General features: G+C 34.2%; 1 protein-coding gene across 1 annotated transcript in view; it reads left to right on the top strand.

Moving 5' to 3' along the window:
- The window catches only part of LOC150078342 (glycerol-3-phosphate acyltransferase 1, mitochondrial-like), a 237,659-nt gene that overhangs the window by 172,738 nt on the left and 39,888 nt on the right, over window positions 1–25,033 (top strand). The window contains exons 14-16 of the mRNA XM_090384299.1: window positions 5,988–6,156; window positions 16,911–16,981; window positions 18,069–18,369. Of these exons, the coding sequence (XP_090240425.1) occupies window positions 5,988–6,156; window positions 16,911–16,981; window positions 18,069–18,369 (541 nt within the window). The remainder of the gene's footprint in view (window positions 1–5,987; window positions 6,157–16,910; window positions 16,982–18,068; window positions 18,370–25,033) is intronic.

The raw sequence follows: 25,033 nt of genomic DNA, 5'->3' as shown, positions 1-25,033 counted from the left end.
AGTTCGTTCCAAATGAAATAGTCCCCACATTACCATGTACTACATAGAATAATGAAATGCCATAATGTGTTGTCCTAACTTTACAGTTGGGACTACACATTCTGATCAAAAGCACTTTCCAGATTTCTAGTTCAAACCATGTTTGTCTGACACAGAGTATTTACTGTGACTTATCACTCCACAATACTGTTTTCCATTGATGTTCAGTGCACTCAGCATCATGTCAACTGCCACTATGCATTGGATTTAGTAATCAAGGGCTTATGTGTGGTAACTGCACTATAGAAATTCATAGCATGCAGCTTTTTGAATAGGGTTACCTTCAGCCTTTTGCATCTCCAGAGCAGGCATCTCTAAGGGTAGGTGGCATGATGATATTACCAGTTTTTGTGAGTATATTAGCTCATTAAAAATTTAGGTTTATTTAGGCTTATGTAGTTGTATTTTCACTGCAGGTTCACTTCATTCTTCCATTTTCAAGCACACATCCAACAGTTGACTTGGGTATGTTTAATTGCTGTGCACTTGTGTGCATGGCATCATCCAGCATGATATCCAACTGTCACACTTTTCTACAAGTCTATCAACTTTTTTTTTCTTTGACCTATCCTTTTATAGACAAGACTGACCTCAGTGGCATATCATCCTATGGTGCAGGTGATGCCACTGCACCAGGGCCAAGAGCTTTGTAGGCCAACAAGAAAGACTTTTTTTTTAATCATGGCATGTTGCATTGATTTAAGTGATATTTTAAAAATTCTCACATATTTCTATTAAAAATAATTTAAACTAATTTTTAGTATAAAAAAACAAATTTTTATTGGCAGGTAATTTCGTATTTCATTGTTATGTAGCATTAATATTAGATGGCAGAACTCAGCTCTGTGCTGTAGTGCTGACACTGCACAATGCACATAATTACATGTGTTGTTAACATTAACATTATCATTCTGTTTTCTGTTGTTTCTGCTTGTTTGCAAACAATCTAAATAAATTTGTGTGTAGTGTGTCCCATTTATTTACAGTGATATTATTAATTGGTGAATTAGTGATTGACAGTTAAATTCTTTACAATAAATAATTAAATATATTCATCACAAACCATGTCAGATAAAGACAAAAGCCATCATAGAAACAAATATTGTAGCAGTTCAGAAAAGAGAAAACTTAGGAAAGCAAAGAATGAATATATAAAAAAATCATGTAATATATCCATATTTTTTAAACTTATATTTAGTGGTAAATCTAGTGAAGCAGTATCAAGTGTTAGTGTAAATGAAGACACAGGCGACCAATTAGTGGGAAGTGATAATATTAATGAAGTAGGACAGATTGAACATGAACAGTCAGTCCAGAGTGAAAATGCTGAAAACTCATTTTTAGCCATTCCATCTTGTCTAAATGCTGATTTATTAATACCAGAAAATAATGAAATTAATGCCAGAAATATTGAAAGTGATGCATTTATTACAAAAGTGTCAGAGAAAATGAGTTTTAATCTTGCAGAGCAGGACAGTGATAATGGAAAATTTAAGGATCCACTTGCTAGTGACATTAAAAGAATTATTATTAGTAAACCACCAAGTCAGCCTGCTCATAAATTTTCTGAATATCCCAAGCAGAAAAACAGGTGTTTTTCCGAAGCATACTGTTATTCAGTAAGTAAAGTAGGGATAAAAATAAAATATACATAGCTGTGTTACTCTATGGTGCTGGATATAGCATATTTTTAGCTGTACTGGTTATTTTTTATAAAAAGAGATACTGCTTGGGTTACTGACATTTGAAACTGGTCTCATATTTCAAGGAAAATATTAAAATACATGAAGAATCTACTCTTCACATTAATCACTGTCTACAATATACAATCAGTGGCAATCCCATTAAACTGTCTGCAGAAGCAAAGAATGCTGTACATAAAGAAGTCAATTATTGGACAAAAGTTTTGGAGTTGAGTAGTTAATGTAACCTTAACCCTAGCTTTGTGTAATCTGCCATTCAGAGGACATGATGAAAGTGTTCATAGTGAAAACCAAGGCAAGTTTCTTTCAATTATTATTTTGCTTTCCAAGTACAACCCAGTCTTGAACAAATTATTAGGAAAAAAAGGAGGGAGAGTTACAGTAAGGTATTTGAGTGCTTCTGTTCAAAAGGAAATCATTCAAATATTATCAGATAAAGGAAATTTTTAATTGTATTAGAATAGCACTATATTTTTTCTATTGTTTCTGATACCACACAAGACATTACAAAAGAAAAAGATCAACCAAGTTTAGTTATTCGACATGCATGTTCTATTGAAAATAACGAGAATGGTATTCCCAACAAATTAGTGTGAATGACTCTTTTCTATGATTTACTGCAGCAAGTGATCATTTGGCAGAAGTACTTTCAAAACTCTTGGAAGATAATTTAAAATGTTGTGCTCTGGATTTGTTTAAAATGTGTGGTCAAAGTTACGATGGAGCCACTGTCACGAGTGGAGCATATGGTGGCGTTCAGGCCAAATTTAAATCAAAATATAAAAATTATACATATGTTCACTGATTCACGCAGTCTGAATTTAGTATTTTATGATGCTATGTCCACATCACTTGATGTGAAAAAGTTCTTCGATTTAGTTGAACAACTTTCAGTATTTTTTTATAATAATGGTAAAAGATGGGAAACTGTGCAGTTGTTCTCCAAATCTGCTCAAGTAACATTAAAAAAAATTATCTTTAACATGCTTGTCATTGAGGCACACATCATTGCATGCTTTGAACTATAACTTTAAAATGTGATGAAGACATTATCTCAAATAATTCTACTCAGCAAAAACAAAGAGGAAATTTTAAAAGGCAAAAGCAATTAAGACAAAATTTGAACATAATGAAAATGTTTTCCTTTTAGTAATACTTTCGAATATTTTTCAGTCAGTGGATGCCATCTCCACACTTTTACAGTCACCAAATATTGACCTGTCAAAAGCATCTCAGATGCTATGCACTGCATGGAAGTGCACAAAAGTTGTCACTATTATGGGGAATAGAAACAAAATTTCAAGATTTTCATGTGTGTAAAATCAAATGAATAGATGGTGATTTATTGACGATCAGCAGATTACAAGTGCAGAACATTGTTTTAAAATTGAGGTATTCACTACTACCTTTGACAAAACTATAATGGAACTCAAGAGATGTTTTCAGAGTTTAAATGAGATCATTGACGCCTTCACCCTAAATTTACTCTGTGAACAGCAACTGATGACAAATTTAATGGAGCTGCAGAACTTTGTACAATGGATATAAATCTGATTTAACATCTTCCTTTAGTGTTAAATTCCAGTCATTCAAAACTAGTTTGAAACCAGAAATAAATAAGATGTTTTCAGTACGGGAGGAGCGACATTGTTAATTATTTAAAATTACTCTCTTATTTAATTTTTCACTGATATTTATTTACTATTTTTAACTTTGCCAGTAACTGTGGCAAAATCAGAATGGTTATTATTGAAATTAAAGTTAATTAAAAATTATTTGAGAAGTACAATAACAGATGACAGTCTGTTGAGACTTGCCATTTTATCTATAGAAAATCACCAGGCATGTAACTTAGATATCAAGAAAATTGTAAAAACTTTTGATGAAATGAAAGCAAGAAAAGTTGAAATCTAACTGTTGTGCTCATGCAATGCCTGGTATTTGTTGTATTTCTATTAACATTGATAAATACTGATTAAAATTTCAATTAGCTTGTTTATATATTTATTTATTTTTTGTTTTATATATATACAAATTTGTTATGACCCATGCATTGCTAATGTCACTCTGTTACATCAGGACCCCTTTCTGGTGATATTTGTAGTTAAAAATTTGATTCCATAAAAAGACCCATAACTTGTATGTTATAATAAAAACTGCATTCCTTTACAAAAAATAACTCTTTAATTATTTTTTTAATTGTTTTGAAGACCTTTCAAACACCCTACATGAAGTGTGATCAAAAGGTTCAGGGACTGACTTTATCTTGCAATTGTAGTGTCATAGAGAGTTGACTTGTTGTAACATGTTTTGTGACTGATCTAGACATAGTAACACATGAATCCCCTATTTATTTGCAGTCAGTCTTAATTAGTGAATATTGATAAAAGGTGTTTTCTGTGTTTCCATCAAATTTTGTTTCAAATTAGTGGAAAGTACAACAGAAACTCATGAAATATTAGAAACAGCTTTTGGAGAAGGTGCTATGTGTCATTTAAAGACTGATCAGTAGTCTACAAAGTTTATACAGAGCTGCTTTTACATTGAAGGTGATCCGTAATCTGGCTGCCCTGCAGTCACCCATGTTTGTGATCTGATCAGAGTGATTGGCCATTTAACTAGTAAAATTAAATGGCTAAATGTGAAGTTGCTAGTAAAATTTGGTGTTCCTTATGGGAGACATGCCAATCAATTTTAACACAAGATTTGAAGATGCAACATGTTTCAGCTAAGTTTGTGCTTTGCATTCTCACTGATGATCCCTGAGGAGGAGAGAGTTCTCAAATGTCATGACTTTCATCAATAACATGGTGCTGCTGCCCCACACTTTGTTTCTTCCACCATTACTTGTTATTTGGTTTTTAGGAGCATTAGCAACTAAGGCCATATTGCTCCAGGGATATGCGGTGGTCATTCCCTGACCTTTCTGCATCCTTCGTATTTGTTCGTCACGGGCTCAAACCCCAGTCTAATCAAGAATCGTGTGCTACGCACTGCTGCTGCTCCTGCCCACCTGGCTACAGAGGCACCCCACCATTACTACTAACAGATTGTGAGTATGGCTATAACCCAGGGACAGAAGTCCAGTTCTCTCAAATGAAGGAGTTCTCTCATGCTCATTGTATTTTGACTCAGAAGGCATTGTTCATTATGAATTTGATTTGTCCCATATAATCAAACATTGAATCAGGAATACTGCCAAGCAGTTCTACAATGATTATACTCTACTGTACAGAGAAAATGACCAGAAAAGTAGGCTTCAGGGAATTGGTGCTTGCATCATGGCAATGGTCCTGCACATATGTTGTTTTTGATTCAAGAATTTTTGCTAAATACTCCATTGCTGAGATCATCTGTCTGCCATACTTTCCAGATTTAGCTTCCTCTGATTTTTTTTTTTTTTTTTTTTGTTTTCTTACTTAAAGTCCCCTTGAAAGGTCACAGATTTTCAACAATTGAGGAAATTATTCAGAATATAACACAGGAACTATTAGCAATTCCAAAAATAAGCCTATCAGGAATGCTTCATCAGTTCCCAAATATTAGTTCAGTCCCCAAACTTTTTTGATCACACATCCCCAAACTTTTTTGATCACACATCCCCAAACTTTTTTGATCATTTACTGCCAAAGGAAAGAGAAAAAAAAAATTATATATATGTAAAGAGACATGCACACACTCACTTGTTTGGAAATATCCCTAAGCATATATTCTGGAGGTTTGTACACACAGTTTAAAATATAGGGAATTATCTGTGTACCAGTTACATATTTCATAAAATTAGATATTTTTATCTTCAAAGAAATTGGTCATGATTAACTTAGGCTCTTGTAAAATTTTTCTGGGATTGTATTCTAGGAAGAAGTGATTTTGCATTGAGTCAACATGGAAACCAAAGTTTCCAGTTCAATACTGGCTATAAACATGAATTTGCAGCTGTTGATCAAAGTGTGAAGCATGTATATAAAAGGAGAAAGCACACAAAAAAATAGAAAAATATTCTTCTACTGAACCTGTGTTAAATTCAACTTGAGTGCCCAAAAGTTCTTTGATAAACAGACCTTTGTATGTAGAGCAGTTGAATGGCCATTAAATTTTCTTTAAAATATCCCCCACCCCACTTGAGGAATAAATGATATTTATTTTTTTATAATCCATATATAAGTCACAGTTTTAGTGTCAACTCATATGAAATGTTTAATACATAATTTAATGTAGCTGAAATTAAGTTTCTTTAATCTTTAGGAATTTATTAAAAATTCGGAAGGTGCACATAACAAATCACCAACCTTGCCTAATCATTATGATGGGCGGCGAATTTCTGTAGCTCGGAAGACATCTGTATATGGAATGGATATTGTTTCTGAGGAACATCGACATGCTATTAAAGATCTTGCAGATTATGTAGTTTATGGTAAGGATTGTAGCATTAATTGTAATTTAACCATAATATTAAAATTAAGAAAAGAGTTAACCATCACAAGTTTTTATGGAACAGAATTTTTATACTTTTATTTCTTTAATTAATTTTCAGTTTAATCTTATTTGAAATTTCGGTGCTTTTATTATATTGATTAGGACTTTTAAATGGACTAAGAACAACATTTCTATCACGATATTCTGTATATACAGAATATACAGAATATCATGATAGAGATTACTCTTTATCTACAAATGATAAATTGAAGAAGTTGTGTGACATCTTGTAATTTACTCATCATTTACATTTTATTCATTCAGTATGAACCATTTAAATTTTTTATGATTACTATAATTTGCAGAACATCTTTTCACAATAGAATTTACTTTTATGCTCAGTTTGACAGTGGAAATTTCTTATTTTCTCTATGGAAAGAAACACTAAACACTGTATTAGTCAGTATTAAATATGCTGTTTTAATCGATCTGCAAAATTACATTATCAAAAAATGTAACACTATGTTAAATGTTAAAATAAGTAAAGAACGATACCAGAACATTTTGGCTGTTATGTCACAGCTTGTGGCAGATGGAACGACATCTGAAGTCACTAGTGTCTACGAATGGAAATCCTTTGTTGTGTCCATTTGTAAAAGGCTGTGGCATAACAGTTGTTATGGTATTTTAATAGTTTTTTTTTTTCTTTATTGTACTTTACTTATTTTAAGAATTAACATAATTTAATTTTCAATTTTTCCTGAAGGCTGTCAGGAAAAATTGAAAATTAAAAGGATATGAAAAGTACTCTAAATTTTTTTTTCCTGATATTGTTACTTTCGTAGTAATGTTTTTGGAATAAGAACAATAAATTTAGTATATTAACACAGTTTATTAAGTATAAATTAATTATTCACATATATATATATATATATATATATATATATATATATATGTATAAGAATAGATATAGTACCTCAATGGGATTGAGGTACTATATCTATTCTTATACCTTTTTCCGTTCGCCTTTGTTAGCTATAGCTCACACTGTTATTTTTGATTAGACTACCGTGACAGCATTTACTATCAATTACGCACATATGCCTAACAATAATTATAGCTCTTACTATAATTTTAATTTAATTTAAAATTTTGGCTATCCGTCGGGCTAACAGTCATCTTGCCAGTTTACTGCTAAATTTGGGATTAATTAACAAATTTTATTACTACTATTTGGCTCTAACTAACTACTACAAATTTTATACTTTTGGCTCTAACTTAATACTATTTTACATATATTTGGACATAGTTATGCTGGACGATGACCACAGAAACGGATAGCTCGTTAATTATGGTTGATACATTGTAAGGGTTAGCCCTCGAAAAAGTCCCTTGCAATGTATCTTATTGCCATAACTAACATTTTAATGGTATTTTTATATATGTTTATAATTTATTGCTTATGTCATGGCATAGATTGATTTTTTCCAGGTCACGTTGGGTACCCGCCATGGTTTATGGTTTACCTGATAAGCTAGTATAACATATTTTTTACCTTAAAAAACTCTTACCATTATTAACTTAACTCATATTTATATATATATATATATATATATATATATATATATATGTATGTATATAGAAAAATAAGTAAAATGTGAATAAAATAAGTAAATAAATAAATCAACTACTGTGTGCCGGGCACTCAGGATGACACGAATGGTCGTTAGTGTAGTATCTCAAATAGAGAGCTTTATGGTAACTGAAAAAAGTTTCTAGTACCCCGGCTTGGCCTAAAACTGAGGAAATAACGAAAACGTTATCTATTTGAGCTTTTCCAGTTGGTGTGAAGGGCAAGGGTGGGAGAAGAGACTCCAACTTCTTCCTAGAGAAGCGATTAAAGTCTCGAGGGAGAAGTGGCTGACAGGTGAGGGCTGTGCAAGACTCCGTGCAGGCACCTCTCCACCACCACCATCGCCTCAACACTGGCTCTCTGAGTATCTCCTTGCCAGGACAACTCCAGCTTTGAAAATTGTTAAAAATACTTCTTGTCGCAAAATTGATAAATGACCTTTATAGAACTATTAACTAACTATTTAGCAACCTTTTTGTCACCAAAAGGAGAGTTACTTAGTACAAAGTAGCGTGCTATCGAAGTGCAATAAATTTTTTTTTTTTTTTTTTAATTTTAACACAAAATGTAAATGCTGGATTTCAATCGGAATAATTTTCCCTTGATAAGCATCGAATAACACATAATTAATGTGATTTTTAAATTTTTATCTCCATTAGCGATGGAAATAGAGAGGAGGACACGAAAATTACTCACATTTTCCTGTCTGGTGCCATTTTTAATTTTAAAAATATTTTAAAATTATATTTTAAACATACTCGTTGAGCTCTTTCCAACAGTGTATAATAAGCTATAGGTTGTCGACAACATTTTTGTTCCCCCCACATCCACATTTTATCCCCCCCTCTCCATTTCTCAGATAAATTTTTGTCAACAATGATCAATATGGCATTATGTTAGCCCACTTGATATGCAAACCCATGCAAAATTCCTAGTCAATAGGTTGTCACAGCATCGTTCCAGAGAATCAATGCTGTGACAGACGGACGGACAGGCAGACAACAGAGTGACATTTTAAGGGCCCTTTGTTAGACTATGGCCCCTAAAAATAAGTAAAAATAAATAACATTAATAAAAATAATTTTATAATAAAGTTTTTATAGAATATTCCAATTATTCTACAAATATTTTGTAGAATATTTCTTCCTCTTTGTGTGTCTCTTGCTGAAGGACGTTTCCGAAGCAGCCACGAATCGACATATTTTGCTGGATCGAAGTGGGTCAGCAGTGCGCCTACAATTTTAAGAAACAGTAGTGAAGAAACTGTTTTTATTCATCAACGAAGCTCTGGTTGGGCTGACAATCAGATTCATTTGTGAAAATTCTTGTTCGCATTCACTCTATGAATTTGGTATCATACTCAGAGTGCCCATCAAATTCTTCAATTCTTCTGAAATCATCTTTTTAATTAGGTACTCCCGAAATCCACGCATTGCATTTAACTGTAAGCTAATTGACAATTTTCTAACTTCATTTTTGCGCCTCCGTAGCCAGGTGGGAAGGAGCAGCAGTGCGTAGCACACGCTTCTTGATTAGACCGGGGTTCGAGCCTGTCACCACTAAATACGGAGGATGCGGAAAGGTCAGGGAATGACCACCGCATATCCTGGAGCAATATGGCCTTAGTTGCTAATGCTCCTAAAAAATCAAATAACCAACCAACCAACCAACCTAACTTCATTTTCACCAAATGCGAACAATTCATGCTTAGAAGGTTTAATGCCTTCGTTGTCCTCGTTTTCCTTCTCTCGTCATCGGTATTGTCACTAGTTCTTAAATTTGATTTTTTTTTTTTTTTTTTTTTGAAACTGTCCAAAATGTCAGTGTCATTCGGATATTCAGGTACTGTGACCATGTAAAAAGAAATAGGAAAAAATGTGGATAACGCACTTCTGCAAAACAACAGATGATTATTTGTTGGGGTTAAAGAAAATCACTCCCTCCTAATTCTTGAGCGGGGCGCTTACAGTTGATTCACGAAGGTGTCCAACCTACTGCCCACCCGGAAAGTGAACTAAAACAGCATTTTAAATTTTGTTAATTATTAAAAAAATCTCATTAAATGTTTTTGTTCAGTAAATGTAATTGTGTATTGTACTTAATAAAATTTTTTCGAATATTTTCAATTTTACTTTTACGTGCAACAAGATATGGCAAATCTTGTTTGGCAACAAGATATACTAAACCATACCTTGTTTGCCATATACAAGATATGGCAAAACACACTCATCATCATCATCAGCCATTTTCAATCCACTGCAGGATGAAGACCTCTCCAGCAACTTTCCAGTTCCTTCTGTTTTGAGCACTGGCCATCCATTTACTACCCAAAAACTCATGAATTTCATCTATCGATCTCCGCCTTTGTCTTCCAGGTTTTCTTCTAGCTCCTCTTGGATACCATTCTGTTATTTTCTTAGTCCATCTGTCATCATGTCTTCGAGCTATGTGTCCTGCCCAAGACCATTTTAGTTCTTTAGTTTTGATAAGAATGTCCTTTACTTGAGTTTGCTGCCTAATCCATGTGTTTCTCTTCTTATCTAACAGTCTGATTCCCAATATAATTCGTTCCATTCTTCGCTGTGTAGTTCTCAGCTTCTCTTCCATTCTTTTGGTGAGTGCCCAAGTTTCACTTCCATAAGTCACGGTGGAGAGTATACATTGGTTCATTATTTTACGTTTCAGAAAAACTGGGATATTGCTCTTCAGTATATGACTATATTTGCTGAATGCTATCCATCCAAAATTTATTCTTCTCTTGACTTCCAGCCATTTATCATTATTACAGCTAATAACCTGTCCCAGATAAGTATATGACTCCACCTTTTCAATTACTGCTGCTTCAATCATTATTTCCCTTTCTGTGGCATACTTGTTCATCATTACTTTTGTTTTAGCCATATTCATCTTTAGTCCAAAATCCTTACTAACTGTGCATAACTGATTAAGATTTTCCTCTAATTCTTTGGGATCATGGCTTATGACCACAATGTCATCTGCAAATCGTAAATGGTTTATGTACTCTCCGTTCATATTGACTCCTTTCTGCAACCAGTCTAATCTTCTGAAAGCTTCCTCAAGGGCAGCAGTAAACAGCTTCGGAGATATTGTGTCTCCTTGTCAAACTCCTTTCTCGATTTTAAATTTCCTACTGTCTTTGTCTAGTCTAATAAAGGAGGTAGCACTCTCATATATTTTCTTCAAAATCATAATATATGGGGGTATCTATGCCTTTTCTTTCCAGTGCCCGAAACATTGACTTATGCTGTATGTAGTCAAATGCCTTTTCATAATCCACAAATGCCAGGCATAATGGTGTTTTATATTCATTTGCTTTCTCCATTAGCTGTGATATTACGTGAAGGTGATCCAAAGTTGAGAATCCTGTCCTAAAGCCAGCTTGCTCTTTTGGTTGATTCTCATCAAGTATTCTTTCTAATCTGTTAGTAATGACCCTTGTGAACAACTTGTAGATGTGGGATAACAAGCTAATTGGTCTATAATTTCCATTTTCTGATTTATCTCCTTTCTTATGCAGCAAAACTATGATTGCATTATTCCACTGCTTAGGCGTCACATCTTTTCTAATGCACTTTGTGAAGAGCCTTGCCAGTTTTTGTGTTATGTCTCTTCCTCCCAATTTTAACAACTCTACAGTAACTTCATCTTCCCCCGGGGCTTTCTGATTCTTCATTTTCTTCAATGCATGTTCTGCCTCATCAGGAAGAATATCGGGTATGTCGTATATGTTGCTACTTTGCAATCCATCTTCCCCACTGCTGTCATTATTCCCTCGCTCCTTGTATAATTCTCTATAGTAGTCTTCTGCTATTTGAATTATGCCTTCTCTGCTGTTTATAAGTACACCATCGCTATTCTTCAGTTTCAGTATCATTTGTCTTTCTGTATTACTGCTCATGGCTGCTGATTTAAATCCTTTGTTTTCCCTTAATGTTTGTTCTACTTTTCTTGTGTTAAATCTTCTTATGTCCTCTCTGAGTCTCTTTCTAATGGCTTTGCATAACTCAGTATACTTAATTTTCTCCCTGTCAGTGTTTTTCTTGCTCTTCATTTGTCGTCTTCGGTTCATCATGACAAGTGTTTCTTGACTAATTTTTTCTTCTTTGGATTTCTTTTTCCCTATAGCTTTCTTGGGCTTTATCACTTTCAAAAAGTTGTAATATTCCTCATCGATATCTTGGTCCTCAGCAGTCTGCAGAAGCTCAAACTTGTTCTTAAGTTCCAGTACATACTGCTTTTTCTCCTCTTCTGTTATCTCAAAGACCTTTGTATTATTTACTCGAGTCAGTTTTTTCCTTTCCTTTCCTACATCTATATCAAGTGTACATCTTACCATTCTGTGATCACTTCCAACATTTACCTTATTCAGGACGGTAACATCATTCACAATATATCTTCTGTTAGTGAGGATGTAGTCGATTTCATTAGTAGTTAATCCATTTGGACTCTTCCATTTCCACTTTCTGTTCACCCATTTCTTGAAAAAAGTGTTCATTACTCACAATCCTTGAGATTCTGCAAATTCCACAAGTCTTTCACCTCTTTTATTTCTTTCACCAATTCCAAAATTTCCTATAGTTCCCCTTTCTGCGCTATTTTGCCTTTTTCCAACTTTAGCATTGAAGTCCCCCATAATAATAGTGTAGTGGGTTTTCTGCTCATCTAGAAGACTCAATTTCGGTGTACATTTCTTTAACCTCTCCATCATCATGGCTCGATGTTGGTGCATAAATCATTATAATCTTTAGCTTGTACCTCTTAGAAATCTTGAGTATTAGTCTTGATACTCTTGGTGATGTACTTTTGAATTCCAAAATGTTGTTTTTAAAATCTTTATGGACCAGAAACCCAACTCCACCTTCACTCCTTTCACTGTTTTCATTGGTGTACAGCAGATTTCCACTTGATAAACTTATAAGTGATTCATTTCTTCTTCTTGTTTCAGCCAAACCGATGATATTCCAATTCACATTTTTTAATTCCTTTTCCAGTTCTAAGGCAAAACACACTAAAGAAATTTAACTTTGAATTGTTTGGAATATAGCACCTGTACAGGAAATGTTTGGACACCACTGCATTAGAAGGTGGACCAGAGCCCATTGGGAATACCCCTTGATTTGCTCACTGCTGACCAGTACAATTTCTCCATTTGTGGGGCAGATTGTCGGATAGATTTTACCATGTACCACTAAGTTGTAGAATGGTAATCCCTTTAGCCCTCTTAATTTGCACAGCAGCACTAATTGCCTAAATTGCCTGAAGGCCAGAAATGCAAACAGGGTGTACCGAGTTAATTCTCTCCTAATGCGTTCGCTATATGAAAATTTTCTTGCTCAATGGAAAGTATTTTAAATGTAACTTCCAAGGGGAATTCAAAATAATTAAACAGAGGTCCGACTGAGTAATTTAGAATTGTAAAAATGGTTGTACAGTTTTATATAGAAAATATCTTAACAATAGACAGTGAAAAATGTAAATTTAGTTAAATAATTTTAAGCTTATTTGAATAGTAGATAAACATGTGAAAATAATTTACAAAATATTACAAATTTCAAAGTGAACTGCATCCAAATGTCACGTGTCACTGTTAATAAAGGTGCCGGCATGCCGTACCGCTGCGTACTGTCACAAAAAAAGCACTGATTTATGTTAATAAAGAACCTTATTATTATTAAATAAGAATAAAACAGTAATCAGAAAACTGCTGAAGAATATCCACTGGAACAGTACAACTAACGTTGTACGTTAACAAATGAGAATCGCATGCAGTCTCTGTCTTCTTCCAAAACGAATTTTGAACCTTTCGTTTCAAACATAACTTTGGTGTCTTTCTTTTTTGAAAAGTATTGTGAAAGCAATGAAAATACGCACTAAACCACAAAATACAGATTCGTTGCCAGCATGATACAGGGAAAAAATAATAATAATATAAAAAAAATAATAATAAAAAAAATAATGCACATAACTGTTTCTTGGCATAAAAAACATGACCGAAAGAATTGCAACGGATTGTTTTTGAAAAACGAAAAGATCATACTTCCTTTCTTCAATGTGTATTGCATCTACTAACACAAAATCGAGGAAATTCATCTATTTGAAGCCACACTGGACACAGGAAAAGCTAGTGTAAAACTGATACAACTGCAATGTGCATTTGATAAAAAAAAAAAAAAAAAAAAAGTTTGCTTTATTGTAATTGTTTTTAGGGATCAATATCGGCACAGTATCTTTTCTGGATGTATATTTGATCTACTAACAAAAATTCAAGATAATATGTCTATTGATAGCTGCATTACAAACTTTTAAAACTGGTGTCATTCGTAAAATCAAACAATCCTTTATTGCATGGAAAGTATCCCATTACGGGTAATAGAGAATGTTTTCTGTGATTCAAAAGGATGGAAAGTACTCGTCAATATTTCATTTGAAAATAATGTTCAGTGGTGGAAAGACAGGAACATAGGTGTTTTATTCTGAGGAGTCCCGTGCTGTAAAATAAAACAGGAAGTTGCCCTTTATGTTATGGAAAGTAATCCTGTAAGACACTGAGACTTACAAATACCTTAATCTCTGGAAAAGGATAGTGGGGTAGAAATAAAATATTTTACAAACAAAGAAAACAACATTTCAGAAATATTTCAGTTAGTGTGAGTTGGCCTGTTGGTACAGCACATAGAGCATAGAGATGTAAACATCGGTATTGATTTCCACATCACGGTATCAAATTTTGCCTTTTTTTTCACTAATTGATGTTAGAAGTTTACCAAAACTCTGTATCAACATACTGTAAAATAAAAATAAAAATTCTTGGGAGACTTCCTATGTGTGTCAAACATAATATAAAACTTTTTTTTATTTTTAACCTATTTGAATTTGCTGGATGAATTCATCATCATCATTTTCTCTTTCTACTCTCAACCAACTCTACATAAATATGCAATACATCCAACTTGAACAACATCCATCTTCAAACTGGGAATAGAAAAAGTGAGTCACTGGTGATAGACGGGGGCATTCCAAGGAAATGCCCCCCGTCTAGTTTGAAACAATCTGACGTTAGGAGTGCTACATGTAGTTTGCTGTTTTGGAGGTGCTCACGATGCCAGCTTACGCTCGCGCTTCAAGCGTTTGTCTAGTATAGCCCTTAGGGTGGTAGAAAATGAAAAAGACCTGGGAGTAATTGTACAGTCAGATATGAAGTTTTCTGAGCAATGCAGACAGGCTACAAGAGCAGGTCATGCGGTTTTGTCAATGATATACAGGAATTTTTCTAGCAGGGAAAAGGAGGTGATTATCCCTTTGTATAAGGCAATGGGCAAGCCATGCCTTGAGTACTGCAGACAGGTCTGGAGGCCTCCTTTTTAGGAAGGATGTAGATTTGCTTGAGCATGTACAGAGAAGGGCAACAAAATTGGTGAGGCGAATGAAGGGGTCCTCTTACCAAGAGGTGCTTCAGTTCTACAAATTGAAGCAGCTGGAGACTAGGTGCCTGCGAGGTGATCTGATTGAGGTGTATAAGGCCTTGAATGGGTTGAGCACGCTGAATTCTGATGGGATTCTTCCACTTGCTCAGATTACGAACCTAATCTGTTATAAATTCAAATTGAGGAAAGACAGTTGTAGAATAAATGTGTGGAAATTTGCCTTTAGCCAGCAGGTGGTTAATTGTTGGAACAAACTTCCATCTGTCTTTGTGGAGGTTGATAGCTTAAATAAATTCAAGGAGGAACTGGACAAACTTTGAAGGAATGGTTGTGTGAATTTTTTTTTTTTTTGGCTGATGCTACATAAGCTCATATGCTTGCTTTCTTGCATCACATGCCTCTGTTACTATTACCGTCCAAACCTGTATGGTATTGCACAGGTTTACAATTTTTCTGATACTCAGAGGTGCAAATAGATTACCCTCATTGTGTGGAGTATTGTGACTGGTTGGCCACAACAGAATGAGGTGAAACCAAACCTTTTTGGTCCACATATTTTGGGCTGATGAAGCAGAGATAATGAGAAATAATATCTTTAATATCCAAAAAGCTCCTTACATATTGCTCTAGTGGCTCTGTATGTGCACCTTCCATTTTTGTTTCCATCAGTTTTTTTCAGTCTGCTCAAATATTTTCCAGCTATAATAACAGTACCATATTGCCATTTGGCCATTATATCAGCCACTGTTGTTCTAGGGTGTTTGCAGTTTTCCTGCAATGGAACAAATAGTGATTGGTAATATATTATCCTATTATTACCACCAACTTCCATTGGAAGTAAGTGGTAATAATTTTGGTGGTTTCTGTGGTAATAATTGTGGAGTTGAACTAAAATTTATCCATGGACAAAAGTCTATATAAACAGGGGACTTGAGGAGGCATGGTACCGGAGTTGATTCTTTCAGGTCTTTTAACCAATGAGGTTTCAAATGAGTACTGCATCAAGAGTTCCATCAGTATAATGAAACTTCATATTTTACACAGCTTCATCTTTTACACAGGTATAAAATGAACTCTATAAAATAATGATAAAAATAAAATGATACCCTGTAAATCTATAAAATGATTTTATCCATAAAAGCTGGGTGAGGACATTATATATATTCTCCTAATGTGGTACAGAGTGGTGTTATTCATTCTGTTGTAGAGCAGTACTGGAACCATATAATTTCACTGATAGTGTTTCATAAAACAAACTAAAAGTGCTAAAAAATAACAATTTGCAAAATTATACAATTTGAAAATATACATATTAAACAGTATATGCACTTACATATGTAATTTTGAAAAACATTATATCCAGTCATGTTTCATGGACATGTCAAGAAATGTTTTAAAAACATGTACTGTGATAAACAACTGAAAATATTTCTCATTTAAAGGACAGTAATTCAAATATTTATTGCAGCTTTTTTTTCTGGTGCTAGACTTTTAGGTCTCTCTCTCTCTCTCTCTCTCTCTCTCTCTCTCTCTCTCTCTCTCTCTCTCTCTCTCTCTCTCTCTCTCTCTCTCTCTCTCTCTCTCTCTCTCTCTCTGTGTGTGTGTGTGTGTGTGTGTGTGTGTTATTTGTAGTATTTTTTGTATATCACATTTATTTCTGGCATACATTTTCAGATGCCTTCAGTGCAACATCAGTAATGAGTACAAATCTTGTAGCTTTCTTATTACTTACAAAACACAGAAAAGTAAGTATTAATATTTTTTATTCAGTACTTTCTTTACTTACTTCCTAAAATTAACTCCACTAATATTTGAAAATATATGCTCTGCTCTGCTTTCAACATGAATTGGCACATTATCGTCTAAGTTGCTGATGCACCATTCAAAATTCAGCTAGCCAAGCAACCAATCTGTGGCTTTATGATGGAAGAGATTTAATATTATATCAGCATGGTTTAACTTTATCAAACTGAATCTTTCACTTCATTTCTTCAGTTTGCTTCTTAATGAGTGGTAAGACATAGTCTTACATTACTCTTAATAATCTGCATTTTTTATGTAGCCACACTTGTTAAAAAGTTAGTTAATGTGTGTAGTGCATTACAATTTTATTTTGATAAAATTTAATAGGAAAATTAGATTTTTATTTATTAAATTAATTGAATTTTTTATTTTTCTGGATTAATATAAATGAAAGTAAATAAAAAAAATAACTGATTATGTTGTTACTAATTGATTAACTAATAATATCTAAAAGTAATTGTTATCATTTTACACAGTTTGGGAAGAGGGTAATTCCACAATTCCTCAATATTTAATGGTGAGACACTGAACTTCAAATCAGTTCACACTAGTTCTCCCCCTTTGGGAATTTTTAAAAATCCAAGTTTACAAGATATATTCTAGTAGTAGAGACTAACTTAAAATAAAGATTTCTAAATTAGTCATTACTATACGAACATACGCTGAGCACATTATTAAATAATAAATAATATAATGGTTAATTATGCATTCTGTTGCTATAGTTACAGTTTCAGTGTCCTCACTTTAATTTTTAAAAAAATCTGTATTTCTCTCTTCAGTCCTGATTTATTATAAAATTAATTGTCAGATGTAAATGAATTACCCTGCGTTATGACAAGTGTGTTAAACAGAAAGTTCTAGTTTAATTTCATTTTAATTAGAATTACTTTTGGTTATAAATTTGCAATTTCAAAGTTCATATAAAATATTATGACTTACTTTCAAGGTTTGATATTCAGATAATAACTAAATGCACAATGTGTGGTTTATATATGTGGATAATATAGTGATATATTTTTTTAATAACAGGGCACAACATTTCAGCAGCTAACCCAGAGTTTAGATTGGTTGCGAAATGAGATGGCTAAAAGAAAAAAGGAGCTTGGATTTACTGAAGATTCAGCAGATGTAGTTAAACATGCATGCTCATTATTAGGAGAGAAACTTGTTGCTACAGACACTATACAAATGGAATGGTCTTCCAGTGATACTGCTAACAACAATGTAAAGATAATATTTTATAAACCAGTGATTAAATTACCATATGTGTTTGAACTTCAGTATTATGCAAATGCCATTCTTCCAGTTTTTCTACTAGAGAGTGTAGTAGGTAATTATTAGTGTATTAATTACTTATTATTTAGAATTAATGTGGAAAAATTTATTGTTGTAAAAGATAAGTCAAATTATTTTGATTTAATAAACATATGGAGAGGCATGATGCAAGTGGACATCACTTGCATCATGCCTCTTAATTTTAACACTTTGGATTGAGTAAATTTGATGATGATGGTATTCTAACACTTTCTCAGACAAACTTAACTTACTATTAGGTGAGTTAAGTTTGTCTGAGAAAGTGTTAGAATACCATCATCATCATTACATTTACTCAATCCATTTAGAGTCTTAAATACTTCAATCAGGTCTCCTTGCCTAGTTTTCAGATGCTTCAATATGTAGAACTAAAGTCTTTTGTAGGAAGAGCATTTAGATCTGTATACAGGATGTGGCCTAACCATTGCCTTACAATAAAATAATCACTTCCTTGACCCTACTTTCAAAGTTCCTTTCTATCATTGACAGAACCCCATAAGCTGTTCTAGCAGCTTGCACTACATACAAGCTGCTGTTCTAGTAGCTTGTATGCAGTAATTTATCTAGGTCTGATTGCAATAGTATGCCTAGATTATTATCATTAACACCTGCTAACCTTTGTATCATCTGCAAACTTAGACAATATGCTTTATATGCTTTCATCGATATTGTTAATAAATATTGTAAATGATAATGGGCCCAGCACTGAACCCCGAGGGATTTCACTAATAACATGGGCCCAAGAAGAGAAGTGCCCATTTTGTTTGGAACAGTGTCAGAAGCTTTACTGAAATCTAAATATATGATGCCAAAATTATTATTTGCATCCAGTTCCTTTGCTACTGCATCATAGTAGCTATCAATTTGGTCAGACAGGATCCTGTTTAATAAACCCATGCTGCAATTTCTGTATAATTCCATTCCTATGATGAGCAGCTAATGACCTGTAAGCTTGACTTCTATTCTAGAGAAAAGAATGGAAGCAGTGCTTAAAGAAGTATCCTGCAATACCTCTTTAACCAGAATAAAAGTCAAGCTTACAGGTCTATAGTTGCTCATGTCACCCTTCATTTCTCTGTGAATAGGAGACTGGGCTAGCAGATTGGAATGTCTTATAATACGGATACCTGCAGCATATAGAAACCTTCCCTGAATCCAAGGATGCTCCCATAATTGTGATCTGAGTTGATCTCTTTTGCTGCTTTTAATATAACTGGGTAGATCTCCTGAGCCCCAGGTGTCTTATTTACTTTTAACTTCAGCAGTTTCTCTTCCACTTTCTTCTCATTGATAATAAAATCAAAAATCATTTAGCTCCCAGTTTTGACTGGATGTACTTTTGGCATTTCTATCCCTAAATTCTTAATGCACAAAAGTAAATACAGAATATTTATCTACTTTGTCACCAACCTGAACAGGATCATCAGTAGTTATGCCATTCATATCTAGTGGCCAATATTTTTCATCCCTTTCCTTTAACATGTTAACATAAGCAAAGAATACTTTGCTGTTTTCTTTTTCTCTCTTAGCCAATTAGTTTTCATATTCTGCCTTTGCTTGTCTAACCCCCTGTATTGACCTGATTGCCGACTAGTTTCTATTTGTTGTAGTATTCCATGTACCCTGCTAATTTATAATCACCTCACATTTTTCTTCTCTGGTATTTATCTTATTATTTCATCTGACATCCATTTAGGTCTTTCAGCAGTATTTCTTAGTTGATATGAAAAGCTAGTAGCTTCTATGATGACTTCCCTGAACACTTCCCATTTAGAATTGCTGTTGCTAACATCATTATAGAATTTAAAAACTGTCTGAGACCACTGTAGCTGCCTTTCTGAATGAAAAATCCTTTCCCTTCATCCATTTTTAATCTAAACTCTAAACTATATCTTTTAGTTGGTATAAAAAGCTTAGTAGCTTCTAGGATTAATTTCCTGAATGCCTCCTCCCATTTAGAATTTGCATTTGATAACCTCATCAGTTGGTCCCACTGGAAGGAATTTAAAACTAAGACTATTGGAGTGACCTCTGTGAATGCAAAGTCCTTTCCCTCTCACCCTGACAGTAGTTAAGGGTGAGAGGAAAGTATAAGCATATCCCATATTGATATATTATGATCAGTGCCTTAGTAGATCTTTTATCTGCAGATTCTCAATGCAAGAAGGATCGATGCTGATAATTAGATCAACAATAATGCCTTGTCTTGTTGTCTCTTTAATGTGCTTCTCCAGAAAACAGTCATCCAATAAATTCAGAAAATTTCTGCTGCTGCGTTAGTGGCCAACCCACAAATTCCCATCAATACCTGGAAAGTTTAAGTCCCCATTATAAGACATTCCAATCTATTAGCCCACTTTGCTTGCCTGTGTAGTTGTTTATTATACTCATCACAGTTATTAGGCCTATAGAGACTCCTATTCTCATCTTAGTATTCCTAGTGCTTATGTCACACCAAACTGACTCAACTGCTCTGGCCACCCACATTATCTGGGTGCACTGCCTGAGATTCTGTATCCTTCTTAAAGAAATGCATTACTCCTTCCCCAATCATCCTGTCCGTTTACTATATTCAAATTCAAATTTTCACTATATTGATGTTTTGCATTGCTTCTGTCTGAGTGACACCATGTTTCTGATATCCCTACTATGTCTGCATTTGTTGACTTAACCAGTACAGTAAACCACCGCTATTCACGGTTGCTGATTTAATATAAAATGAAACCTAAAAAAATGTGAATTTTAAATCGCCGTGAACATTTTCCACCATAAAAAAAACATGGGCGTGGCTAATATCATCTTTCCCGGTCAAAACAGCGCTCAGTGGATGGGGGCAGAGGGGTGACAAAATCGCAAGCATGGTTGTTTCTCGCTAATCCTTGTTCAGTATGTGCTATGCGCTTGTCATGGAAGGTTTCGTCGTTTGCTTTTAATTTATCAATTTATAAATTGATATGCTTACAAAAGTGAAAAATCTACCGTTTTGCAGTGTGTTAGTGTAAACAGACTTTTTCGAGTGTGTTAACGGAAGAAAGTGACTTTATTGTGCACAAATTCTTTTTTAACCTCTACAAAAATATGGCTGGGAATAACAAGGGAATTGTGAAAAGATCAAAGTAGGTGATGACATTAGCGAGTAAAATTCAGTTATTAGACAAAATTTCTAATGGTGAAAGTGTCTCGTCAATCGCAGAACATTTTAAAATCAATGTGTCAACGGTACGATCAATCAAGAAATCGGAAGAAAAAATCCGCCGTAGTGTCCGTGAAAACACGCTAATTGCTTCAAAAATTTGCTCTGTAACTCGTGATGTTAAATTAGAAAAAATGGAAAAAGCTTTAAATCTGTGGATAGAAGACCAAACTCAAAATAAAATTCCCTTAAGTTCACTCATCATTCGTGAAAAGGCAAAACGCCTTTATCAACACTTTAGCGAAACTGGTGATAGCACTGGTGGGATAAGTTTTTTAGCTATAGCAAAGGCGCTGAATTGAAAGATTTGTTTGAAATTTCTAATAAATATTACACTTAATATTAAATTGTTTCTTATTTTCATTTCGATGTCTTATGCTTGCATTTTACCATGTACTGTCTATGTAAATAGTCATATTATGAAGGTACATATAATACATAAATAGGCAAAATTTCAGACTAGTTTTTCTTATATATTTCATACTTTGGAACGGAACCTCTTTATTACTATGGGAGCCATAACTCAGTATTCGCGGCATTTCTCAGGAACATAGTCCCCGCGAATAGCAGGGATTTACTGTACTTCATATTCATTAAATTTGTTTATAATACTCCTAGCATTAGTGTACTAGCAAGTATACATGCACCAGGTTTTCTTTTAGTAATCTTAACACAACCTATGCATTTGCTTGTTGCATGATGACTCCAGTAGGCATTGTAATCTCCAACACCTTGTTTTTCAGGCTGATATATATATATATATATATCATTTTGTCTATATATATATATATATATATATATATATATAGACAAAAAGGTAAAAATCAGTATATTTGTGTATATGGTAGGGGAGTTGAGCTATAAGATGTAGTAACCATGGAAGAATAGGGAAAACCTGTAAGTAAAAAATCAATTAATCTGAAATAAATATAAAATGCATTTATTAAGCATAATAATTGTAAGAACCAAAAGCTGTGGGTCCTAGGACTTTAACTACTTCATCAATGGGGTTGGCAGCGAAAATCGTAGGAGCCACAACAATAGTCCGGGTCTCTGTTTCTGTTATGATGTACACGTAAACGGTATATGTATACATCATACCCAGCCTGACAGAGACCAGAAGGACGAATAAAATAATAAATAAACCATAAAATAAAAATAAAAGTAATGATAAATAAAAACCCTGTGGAAAGAAAAGTATAAAATTTAAACTCAAGCCCCATCTTTTAGATATTTTTGAGTTTAAATTTTATACTTTTCTTTCCATAGGTTTTTATTTATCATTGTTACTTTTATTTTATTTTATTTTATTTTATAGTTTATTTATTATTTTATTCTTCCTTCTGGTCTCTTTCGAGTCGGCTATGATGTGTACGTATACTGTGTACGTATAACCACACCTTATAGCTCAGCTCCCCTACCATATACACAAATATACTGATTTTTACCTTTTTGTCTATTATTCATTATGGTTGCCGGTCCTTTCTGCATATACCATAGTTCTCGGATCCATAACACAGTCTTATATACATTTTATAAATTTTGCATAAACTCTTACAGTCCATTCGTGTGGACTGTAAGAGTTTTAGCGGAGATGGGAGAAATCCCGGGTGCCATTTAGCGGAGATGGGAGAAATCCCAGGTGCCATCTGACACGAACATACCTTATAGTCCATTCCTGTTTGATAAGACTTTTGTAATTTTATTGCCTCATTATCTTTTTATATATATGTGTGTATATAGTCAAGAATAATGATATAGAGAAGCTATATGATATGGGGGGAAATTAAGTTTGAAATTAGATAAGTCTGAATTACAATAACATAACTAAAGCTCATTAACATGTTCTACCTACAATATTTTATACTTAAAATATTTTATATATATATATATATATATATATATATCCAAATAGAAGCAGTGCAAGAATTATTTTCACTTCTGCTTACAGCTGCTGTTATTTTATTAGTTAATCTATTAACCCACCAAGCTAGCAGCTTTCTGATCCACCTAACACTGCCTTGATATCAGCAAATATTCTTGCACCTTCTGTTTAAGTGTATTCCATCCCTTGTGTCTGAATGACTTGCACTGATTCCATTTAAGTGTATTCCATCCCTTGTCCCTGTAAAAAGTGTCTCCTGTTAACAAGCACAGACCATGCTAGGAAAAATTCTACCCCTTTAGCTTTGCACAGTCCCTCCAGGGCTGATTGATTGACAAGGGTCTCATCAAGTACGCCATTCCTGACATGTCTGGGAAGAATTGTAAACACTTTCAATTTCAGTCCTAATTTGTGACTTTTTATCAACATTTTCGTGTACTTGTTAAGTAAATCCTCAGATCTCTTACTCTTAATATCATTAGTACCAATGTGTAAAACAGTATTACTTTTTGTGCCCTTAAATGATGATAGCTGCTCTACAGTGTTATTAACTTTAGTCTCCTGAGAGGCATAACCAGGTCTTATTCCACCTATTCATTTTACGCAATTTCAAATTCATTTTTACACCTATACTGTGCTGCCACTTTATTAGATACACCCCTGCTGTGCACACAAATGGTTTGTCCCACAAGGTTGCGAGTCTCATGACCACAGTTGTGTATATAAATGCAACAGAACAATCTTTCTAGTATCAGTTAGGCATACAAACCGTAGCAAGAATGGGGAAAAGGAGTGATATGATGGACTTCGAACGTGGCATGGTAGTAGATGCAAGGCATGCTGCACAAAGCATCTTTGAAATGGCAGTTCTCCTGAACTTTTCACACACCACAGTTTCAAGGGTGTATCGAGAATGGTGCAACAAACAGAAAACATCGTCTCAGCAGCACGCCTGTGGAAGAAAATCGCTTGTTGATGAGAGAGGTCAGAGGAGGATGGCTAGAATTGTGAGCAAACAGACAGGCCACAATATTGCACATTACATCAGAATACAACCTTGGTGCGCAGAAAAAAATATTGCAATGGACCACTAGTCACACTTTGTCGCGAATGGGCTACAACAGCAGACGGCCACATCGCGTAGGTGCCTCCGTAGCCAGGTGGGAAGGAGCAGCAGTGCGTAGCACATGCTTCTTGATTAGACTGGGGTTCGAGCCCGTCACCACCAAATACGGAGGATGTGGAAAGGTCAGGGAATGACCACCACATATCCTGGAGTAATACGGCCTTAGTTGCTAATGCTCCTAAAAACCAAACAATAAAACCACATCACGTACCTTTGTTATCAACGAAGAACAAGAGAGCACACCTCCTGTGGGCACGGCAACATCAGCACTGGACTGTTGAGGATTGGAAAACAGTTGCTTGGTCTGACGAGTTGAAGTTCCTGGTGTACATGTTGATGGAAGGCTCAGAATTTGGTGAAAACAACATGAATCCATGGACCCGCCATGTCAGATGACTACTGTGCAAGGTGGTGGGAGCAGTATTATGGTGTGGGGAATGTTTTTCTTGGCACACATTGGGTCCCTTGATACCTAT

This window comes from Mastigoproctus giganteus, chromosome 11 (assembly GCF_048544385.1).
Source record: "Mastigoproctus giganteus isolate SK-2022 chromosome 11, ASM4854438v1, whole genome shotgun sequence".
Classification (NCBI taxonomy): domain Eukaryota; kingdom Metazoa; phylum Arthropoda; class Arachnida; order Uropygi; family Thelyphonidae; genus Mastigoproctus; species Mastigoproctus giganteus.
This window is presented reverse-complemented; position numbering and strand designations above follow the sequence as displayed.